Below are 9,746 nucleotides of genomic sequence, written 5' to 3' on the forward strand. Positions count from 1 at the left end.
ATATTACACGGCTGCATCATTTAACAACTGCAATTTCAGCAGTCCTTATTGCCATTTTAAGTTAGATTTGTTAAGTAAATACCCACCTCAATCAAGCCATTCCAGGCCTGGTCCCTTCCAGGCCTAAGCCACAGCAAAGTAAAGGACTGCTTGCAAATCCCCCACCACACCTATCTTTCTCCATTTTTGCCCTTTGGCTAGCCTACACCTATGCCCAAGGATGCTGTAGCCACTCCATCCCAGTCCCAGTTGCCATTGCCAACCTGTAGTCTAAGAATCCTGCCGCCACATTCAGTTAAATTTCCATTTGTGTCAAACAGGCAGAGGTTGTGGATGAAATGGACAAAGCCTTAATATATCCTGATAACCCTTCATACTTCCAAAGATTTGAATATCTATAGAATTTAGATGTTTTTGAAATCCAGGAAAATGTGCTCTAATAGGATAATTATTGTGTTTCTCATGAATACTATCAACAATTTTGTCCCAAAGAGGCATAGTAAATTGCTTTTGGTAAACTTCAGGAAAATACTCCAGTGGTAATAGCAAGATAGCTATGAATGAATGTGTTGCAAACCTCTTCATGATGATTAGCATGCAAGTGTATGATGACATTGCCATGACTTGTTACTCAAGTTGAATAACAGCAGAGGAGTTTTAAGTTACCACAGAATAAGCCCGGCTGCACATTCACAGAGATTGCGAAGTAGACCAGAAAGCTATGTAACAAAATATGTTACTTTTCTCCTAGTCTTGAGAGAAAGCCATTTTTCCAGTCAATCTGTAGACTTTAAACATGTGAATAGAGAAAATACTTTACTGAATTCTTATTATAAAGGAATAACTTCCCTCCTCATTTATAGTTTTGATGTATAAAGTCCAGTGCTTTTTTTGTAAAAAAAAAAAAAGGGTGCCGGAACTCACACACGTCATACAACCCGCCTCGCCTACCCTTACAAGGTTCCATCCAAAAAAGGTGCCAGAACTCCGTTCTGGGCGTTCTGTGAGAAAAAAAGTCCTGATAAAGTCTAATTGCAATCTAAGATGAAGATGCCTAAATAGGATTTTTGGTGCTACATAGAAGTCTTATTAACTGCTGACTCTTGTTTGCTTATGATATGGGAGATTCAGTTTTGGATCATAATAATAGTGGTACAAGATTTAGCTTTGATAAACTCCCCCTCCTTTCTATCATTTGTCACTCAAGGCAAAAATGGTAAATATTAACAGGAAACCTTTGTTTTCTGCTTTTTGAGAAAGGACAACTTTAGTTAGGAACACAGAATCTGAATTGTGATCATGTGACTACAGAGATGGTGCGACAGTTGTATGTGCAAAGACCAATAATATGTCACTTTATTTGGTGGCATCATAACTTTGAATGGTCACTGAATGGTTGTAATTGAGGATTATCTGTATAAATCTAAATCGCTGCTATTTTCTTCAGATTTCCAACCTTCTGTTCAAATGCTTTTGGAATCTAGTAGTTTCCTCTTACTCTGTTTTGTTTTAGCTTCGATGTTCGTTTTTATTTTTTTATTGTATTCAGTTTTGCTATACATTGCCTAGAAATTTTAGAAATCGGGTGTAATATAAAATTTTAGAAATCGGGTGTAATATAAATATCTTAAATATATTCTCTTCATAATTATTTTTTCCAGTTGTAGCAACCGTTGCATCTTTGTCTCAAAAACACAAGGGAGAAGCTAAAATGAATATATTGTTTATTATTTCAATTCCATTATTTTTGAGTTTTGCACAGTGTAAAAAAAACATCTTAATGTAGGAGTTACTGAATAAAAGTGTCAACTAGTAGGAAGTTACTCCTTTGAATTTTTAGTTTGGTGATAATTGAAAACAAAAAAAATCTTTTGAGTTATGGATGAACTATGATTTAAAGCATGATCATTTTAATTCCCTTTATGTAATTATCTTTAAATCATTAATAATCTTGCAAACTGAGTAGTAGCCTGTACATGGAGGCACATATGAGGCACTCACAACACAAGCATCGTGAGAATAAATATTTTCATAGATGTGGACTATAGCCTATCTACCACTTTTCAAATTCAATTAGATATTTAGTGTTTAAATGATTAAAGTAGTTGTGTATGTACTTGCTTATGGAAACATTGGTTGGCAGGAACAGGACACGAGGCCTTTTTATTTTATAAACTACAAAATTCCAGAATCTTCTTTCAAGGTATAGCTTAATTTTCACTTGATACTATTTTTACACGTAGAATTTGAAACCGTTCATCAGTTGTTGTTCAACATTCTATCTAGTTAAGTTTTAAGAAACCACAAAATAAATGCAGTTCAAACTTGCAAGTGTTAGCGGAAACTAGAGACCCCAGGTATGTTTATGTAAAGGAGCTTTTTGTTCTTTCTCTCTGGAAAACCAGTTGTTGTTTCTTGGCAGCTCTCCCAGAATGGCTGATAAGTGGGCTATTTCCTAGGTTCTCACTCTGCAATATGGATTTTATTGTGGAAAATAATATTTTCACTGTGATCTGGGTGAAGGATATTATGATTATTACCTTTTCTTTTATATTATTATATTTGGGTTTTTTAAAAAAAAAATCCCATCAATTCAGAATGTACATTATTTAGAGCATGGGTGTCAAACTGCCGGCCCATGGGCCGGAGGCGTCACATGAAAGCTGCGCCCACCCCATTGCCGGCAATGGCAAAACCGGCCCGATACGTTGCGCGACGTCACGTGACTTCGCGAGTTTGACATGCCTGATTTAGAGTATTTGCAGTTAAAGCAGCCTATAATCCTTCACAAATAACAGTAAATAAATATTATGGGGATTTAGGAGGTTTTGTCATGTTTGCAGAAATTAATGAAATTTTGAATTTTTATGTATCTTTCCTGGCATCTGCCTTCTATTATGTCATGATCAAAGCATTGATTATGGTTATAATGGTAGTTTTAATGTATGCAATTATTTGTGAGAAAACACTATTGATCTCATTTTCTTTGGCTCTTAACTGGACAAGTACCCAAAATGTCTATAAATATAATCTCTATAATAAATCCTGTGCTTGCTTGAAACTCATTTTTTAAGGAAAAAATGCATGTCAGAAAGTATGTATGTATGTATATATACACACACAAAGAAAATCTTTAAATTTTATAATGTAAATCATAATCTTATACATTTTATAATCTTTATACAAACTAAAAGATTTTCTGATTTCCACAAATCATGGCATGGTTTTAAAACAAAATTATGTAGAATTATGACCTGTGGCATTATGTTTATTTCAGATTAGTCTCTGATTCTCCTTATCTGGCTTTCTACTTTTTCTGACTGTTTGGAGTGGGGATCTTCTTTTTCCAGTCTCAGAGTTTCTCTGATGTAAGTTTATTTCCAGCACTGTCAAATCTAGGGGTTAGGACTTGGTTTATTTGCCAGTCCAATAAACAAGACATGTACATTTACCGCATAAATAAAGTAGTGTTATTATCAAAATCCTTAGACTAGTGTTTCTCAATATCAGCAACTGTCAGATGGGAGTTGAAGTCCACACGTTTGAAAGTTGTTGAAGTTGAGAATCATTGCCTTAAAGTCTGTCTCCATTGCTGTCAGATCATACTTGCGGTAATTCTGAATTAAATAGTTCAGTTTTTGATTTTACAGTGCTAATTTGTTCATTGACTGGTATTAAACTTTGGAAACCTTGGGGACAGTATTGGATAAAAGCAAAGATATATTCTTATCATTTATAGTTCAGAACAGGGAGTGGCAATGTTTCTTACAAAATGATACTTGTGTCCAATTACAATTTCTAAAATTAAATTTACCCAAATTATGGTTAACAATTTATTTCCAGTTTTGTGACAAACATACCAAAATCTCATGCAGTTTGATAATTAGGAATTTGTTTAATATTTATTTATACAGATATTTGCCACTATTGCAAGTAAGTTATTTATTTATTAAATTTATGGGTTCCCCATCTTACTGTCATATAACTTTGACTATTCAGTTTTGATTGGATAGCTGGGAGCTCATATGTGAGATCAGGGAATGATGTCTGTCCTAAAAAGAACTACAGATGTGTTCAAGTTAAAGTAGTCTACTAAAACTTTTATTTCTAAATATTTTGAGGTCACAAGTTAATGCTTTTGAAAAATGTGACATGACCTTAGGATATGTGGTAGTTGTCTACCTGGTCTAATAGGACTAAAAAACTCTTGATGGCTATAGTCACATCTGACTCATCTTTCCAGTTTTTAAATGTGAATGGAGGCAATATTTCTGCACACCAGTCTTTGTCATAAGTTGTTGTACTTTTCCAATTAGTATGTTCCCAACATCCCCCTCAAAATGAGATGTTCAAGGATGCTAGAGTTGGCTTCTTTTGGAGGAAGAGTTCAATGGTAACTTTTATAGAATGGAGAAAAAAATCAAAATAACCTTGTAGCAAAGAGAAGATGTTCCATAGAGAAATTGTGGTTCTAATACATATCCAAGATATTTTCAGCCTTTAGCAAGCTGCTTCTCTATATCTCAGTCTCTGTTACAAACTGCTTCTATTTTATTTCTTCTTCCTGCCTCTATATGCCTCAGTATCAATAAATGGCCATTATCAAAGAACAATCTTTTTCTTTTAATTTGGAGGGGGCTGTCACTAAATTTGCTATGTTGATTAAGAACATTGCATTCAGCCCCAATAAGGAAATTTACTTATTTATTAAATTTATATACTACCCATATCACTATCCAAAGTGATCTTGGATTCTTCCTACCCTCTATTTGTTTTAAAAGTAACCTGATGCCTTGAGCCACTATAGCCAATGGCAAGAGATTGTTGGACCTCTGTTCTAAAATATGTGGTGGAGACCACATCTCTTAATCTTTATTGTGTACAGCCAAAGATATTGCTGATTTATAGCAGTAATTTTATTGTTAAATGGGAAAAAAGTGAATATACAGTACCTTTCAGAAGGAAGAACAATTAACCTGCTTTGAATCACCAAATTCTTTTTCTATTGTAATAAGCTGGGAAGATGGTTTGGAATTTATTATAGCTTTCCTTAACTTAGATGTCCTCTAGTTGGGTGTCCTGATAGATGTCCCACCTCTCTGTTTATTTAGCTTCACTGAATTTGCTTGCTCAGTAAATGTGGCAATCTGTCTCTGATTTGATGTTAAGATCTAAAGCAGCCATATAGATATCTTTTGCATTGACTTATGAGATATTTTCCCCTGTTCTTACTTCACCAGCTGCACTGCAGGCACTGAAAAGAAAAAAGAGGTATGAAAAACAGTTGAGCCAAATTGATGGGACTCTTTCCACTATTGAATTCCAGCGTGAGGCTCTTGAAAATTCCCACACAAATACAGAAGTGTTCAAGAATATGGGCTATGCTGCTCAGGCCATGAAAAAAGTACATGAAAACATGTAAGTCGAAAATATTGTCAAACCCCACAGAAAATAACCTTAACTCTTACATGTACACCTATTTGGTGGGTTTCTTTCTTTCTTTCTTTCTTGATGCTAAGGTTTGTCTTCGGATATAGATAAAGTTGCTAAGATTTTACTGTTACACATTAATCTAAAATTGAATTCTTTTCTGGGATTTACCTGCACAGCAGCAGGTAAGATTAATGTGGCCTGAACCATAGATCACTGCAAGTTGTACATATTTCTGCAACTGAAATTTCTGCATGTCTCTACCAATAGGTATCTTTTTTCCCCTTTTATATTGCCCTTCTCCAAATCGAATACCTGAAGTTGAATGGAATTCAAATTCCAGAATTCTTCTGTTACAATGGTAATTCCTTAGAATTGTGGGAATTGAAGTTTGTACATCTGGAAGGTACACACTCTGGAAAAATAGAATCTTCCAGAAATCTTCTGAATGTTTGGTCCTTCTGTGAACCTTGCCAATTCAGCCATGCCAAAAATAGTATAGTGACTTTACATATGTTAATCCTCAAAGCCAGAAATGGTTCATGATGTTCTGGGCATAAAAGAGAATTATTTTATGGCTTATCCATCTCTAGGACACCCATGTTTAAGTTCCCAATTAGAGTTTTCCAAATCTCCAAAATGCAAACTGCTTGAAAACTCACTGGGACTGCCCCTTATGTACATACCTGTTTTGCTTAATTAATAATTTGATTCAATACTTTTTGTAAGCAGTTCAAAGGCTCTTATAGGATTTAAAGCCGTTATGGAATTTGGAAGTTGAATACCTGAAGGCATTTTTCTGCAACTTTCATCTTATCACAGGCTAAATTTGCCTTTGATGGCCCTTTAAATACACTAATAAGCCAAGATAATGGTTTATAAAGAGTGTGAGTTTATTAATTATACTTTGTTTTATTGAAGTGCTTCATTAAAATAGATAACTTAATATTATATCTTTACAATTTCCCCAGACCTTCAATACCGCCCCCCAAAATTTAAATCTCTATTTTGCTGTTGCTTTTTTTTGATGATTATTGATATTTATGAAACCCTCATAATTTTACTGGAATCCACTCTGCCATCCTGTCGTGAAGCATGATATACAAATTGACTAAATAATTCCTTCTTTCCTTCTATCCTTAGGGATTTGGACAAAATTGATGAAATGATGCAAGATATCACTGAGCAGCAAGATATTGCCCAAGAAATCACAGAGGCTCTCACAAGAAGGGTTGGTGATGACTTTGATGAGGTATGTTTTGACATCTAAGAACAAAAAATGTCCCTGACTTTAATATTACTGCTAATTTTAAATTTGCTATAATTGTTGTCTAGCTCTTTTCCATGTGCTTTAACATTTTTCCTGAAATACACTTGAATTCTCAAATGATTGAAGAAATATTTGTTGAAAAATAGAGACTGGAATGTCCTGAATAAAGTATTCAAAAGAGAATGCAAATTGTTATGTCAAAACAATGCAAAACATATTCCCATTTCTGACAAAATAATTGAATTTTTGACATATCAGATGGAGTCTACATAGGTAGTAGCAATGTGTGGTACATTCCTAATTTTATTCTAGCTTGTCAATCATGCCTTCTAGTACACTCCATTGTCCTCATATGGCATTCAGGGAAGCTGTGTCACTTGCAAGGAGGGAAGATTACAGTTAAGCTACTGTATTTTTCTCTATTCCCATTTTCACCATACTTGCAAACCAGCTCTTCTGTTTTGAGGACCTCATCTATAGGTTGTGATTCAACACAGAAAATAGAAAAAGCTCCCTATTTTAGCCCATGAAGAAGATAATGAAAGGTGGAATACAAGACGGACTCCTCTTCTTTGTGTCTTGTGATGAATAACAGTTGGCAGACTTCAAGAGGTCTTGTTCTATCCCTCTTTCCCCACTTTTCTGTTTTTGCCCTCATTAAGAACACATTTACTAAGCATGCTCAGATCATATTGAGATATTTGGAGTGGAATTCATTAATATCATTTAAATTAAGTCATTTTCTACCACTAAACTGAAGCAACTGTGAGTATGTAGCAATAGCTTCTCTATACAAAACCAGAAAGACTGAAGCCATAGAGTCATTTTTGGGTAATAGAATGACCACAAAGTAGAACAACTCTTTTTTTAAAAAAAAATACTCGTAGCCTTTTTTTGTATTCAACTATATTTTGTATTCAACTATATATTTTTAGTACCATAATATTATTTTGATATTTTGATATTTTTTACGTTATTTTATTTTATTCTTATCAATCAATAGCTACTTAAAATATTTGGTTGAGCTCTTGTCAGGTGCAAAATATCAGGTACATTCATAAAATTGCATCATAGAAGATTTATTCATACACAAGAATCTGGTCAATTAATGGTCAGTACTAAACTGGCGCTAGATAAGGGTAAATGGAATTCAAGGGGGGGCTGGACTTGGATATCTTATGGCAATGCAAGGATTCTAAACTGATGACACATTTAACTCTGCCCACCAGCTTTGCCTGCTGTTCTACAGATCTCCAATAAAATTTATTTGTCCTAAAAGTATCCATTTGTATAGGTTCCTGGCATGCTGAAAACCTAAAATAAACTTATAAAGTTTCTTTTATAAAGTTTATAAAGGCAACTATACTTGGTTGGCTACAATTGTGAGACTGTTGTAATTAGAGGTTCTGTTGACTTTAGGCATTGTTTATTGAAATATAACCTGCCAAATTTTAAAATTTCAGGATGAACTTTTGGAAGAATTAGAAGAACTGGAGCAAGAGGAACTCAATAATAAGATGAAAAATGTTCATTTACCAAGTGTCCCAGCTACCCAATTGCCTTCTCATCCTGGTAAATTGTTTTCTTATATTAATTAGTCTATTATGAAAGTAGGATATAAGAATATTAAGGAGAAAAGGAAAAATCACCAAATTTAACATACCTGGATATCATAGTAGCTATCTTAACATCTAAGAGTGATATGAGTTCTTGATGTCAGTGAGGAGTACTTATGACTGGTCCTCATAGTTTTGGTTGTTGGTCACGTGATGCCAATTTGGATATCTGACAACCAGCTCACAATTATGACATCACAGCATCCTGTGTCATGTAATGATCATTTGCAAACGTCATTCACAGCTTTCAGCAAGCAAAGTCAGTGAGGAAGCTGGCAGAAAGTTTGGTGATCACTTGACTACAGAATGCTGCTACTGCATGGGATTTGCCTAAAAATGGCAACTGGAATTGCTATCATAAGTCAGTGCAATCACATGATGTTCCTTCCTTGCTTAGCGATGGCCTTCTCAGTTCCAATTACTGGAAGTGAGGACCACTAATAATAATTGGAGTATTTTGAAAAAATACACTGTACACGGAGTAATAATTTGGCAGTAGCCAAAGCTGAACTTGGATTTGGTCATCTGGATTCAGGTCTTCTGATCTGATGTAAAGCTATGCAAAGAATTCTTATTGAATAGTTTTACTGAAATCATCCTTTTACAAGATGTGTCTTGTAAAATATGTCTTTTAATTTTTAGCCACAATGCCTCTAATCCAAATATTCTTTCCAGAGACTGCAAAACTATGTTCTTCTAGTATGCTGAAAAATTATTATCTTTTGTTATAGCATCTTCAAAGAAGAGGGTGGAAGATGATGACGATATGCAGCAACTGGCAGCATGGGCATCTTAACAGCAATTTCTCACTGGGTTCAAGGGAATACTACGGGAATATCATGGAAGGACTTCATTGAATAGTGCTTATATTTTATACAGAATGTAGCTGTGTGGAATTTTGACCCAAATTGGTCACTGGTAGAATATGTGTATATATTTTATATAGTCTTGTATATATTCTTTTGTTTTTTTTAAAAAAGCCAGCATTCTCAAGTATAGTCTTTCTCCTTCAGTTATATCTCCAGACATACCATTTTTATGCTAAAGAAACCAGATAACAAGCAACACTGAATTTTAATTAATGTTATTCTTCTTAGCTGATACTTTTTTAATGCCCAGAACATGTATAGGTTGCAAAACCTATTGCTGCAATAGTGAATGTTTCAGTGGTTTGAAAGAGAATTAAAATTGGCTTGGTTTTGGAATTTTTTTTATTCACAACTTATTTTTTATTTTATTCACAACTTATATGCCGCCCTTCTCCCCATGGGACTCAGGGCGGCTCACAGCATGTTAAAACAATATAAAACATTTCCCCTCTAAAAGCCAATTAAAAACCAAATATTTGTTGCTGTGTCTTGATAAAATCCTTAAAATTGTCCCTATTTAAAATTCACCCTAGGTCAGACCCGCTTGCTGAAAAAGCCATG

The 9,746-nt window shown here is 34.3% G+C and overlaps 1 protein-coding gene across 1 annotated transcript in view; it reads left to right on the forward strand.

Moving 5' to 3' along the window:
- CHMP4C (charged multivesicular body protein 4C) overlaps positions 1-9,516 on the forward strand; it is a 16,631-nt gene extending 7,115 nt beyond the window's left edge. The window contains exons 2-5 of the mRNA XM_015832070.1: positions 5,241-5,418; positions 6,574-6,682; positions 8,164-8,272; positions 9,048-9,516. Coding sequence (XP_015687556.1) covers positions 5,241-5,418; positions 6,574-6,682; positions 8,164-8,272; positions 9,048-9,112 — 461 coding nt within the window. The 3' untranslated portion in view covers positions 9,113-9,516. The remainder of the gene's footprint in view (positions 1-5,240; positions 5,419-6,573; positions 6,683-8,163; positions 8,273-9,047) is intronic.
- The last annotated feature ends 230 nt before the right edge of the window (positions 9,517-9,746 follow it).

This window comes from Protobothrops mucrosquamatus, unplaced genomic scaffold, assembly GCF_001527695.2.
Source record: "Protobothrops mucrosquamatus isolate PMUCROS unplaced genomic scaffold, P.Mucros_1.0 scaffold_297, whole genome shotgun sequence".
NCBI classification, from domain to species: domain Eukaryota; kingdom Metazoa; phylum Chordata; class Lepidosauria; order Squamata; family Viperidae; genus Protobothrops; species Protobothrops mucrosquamatus.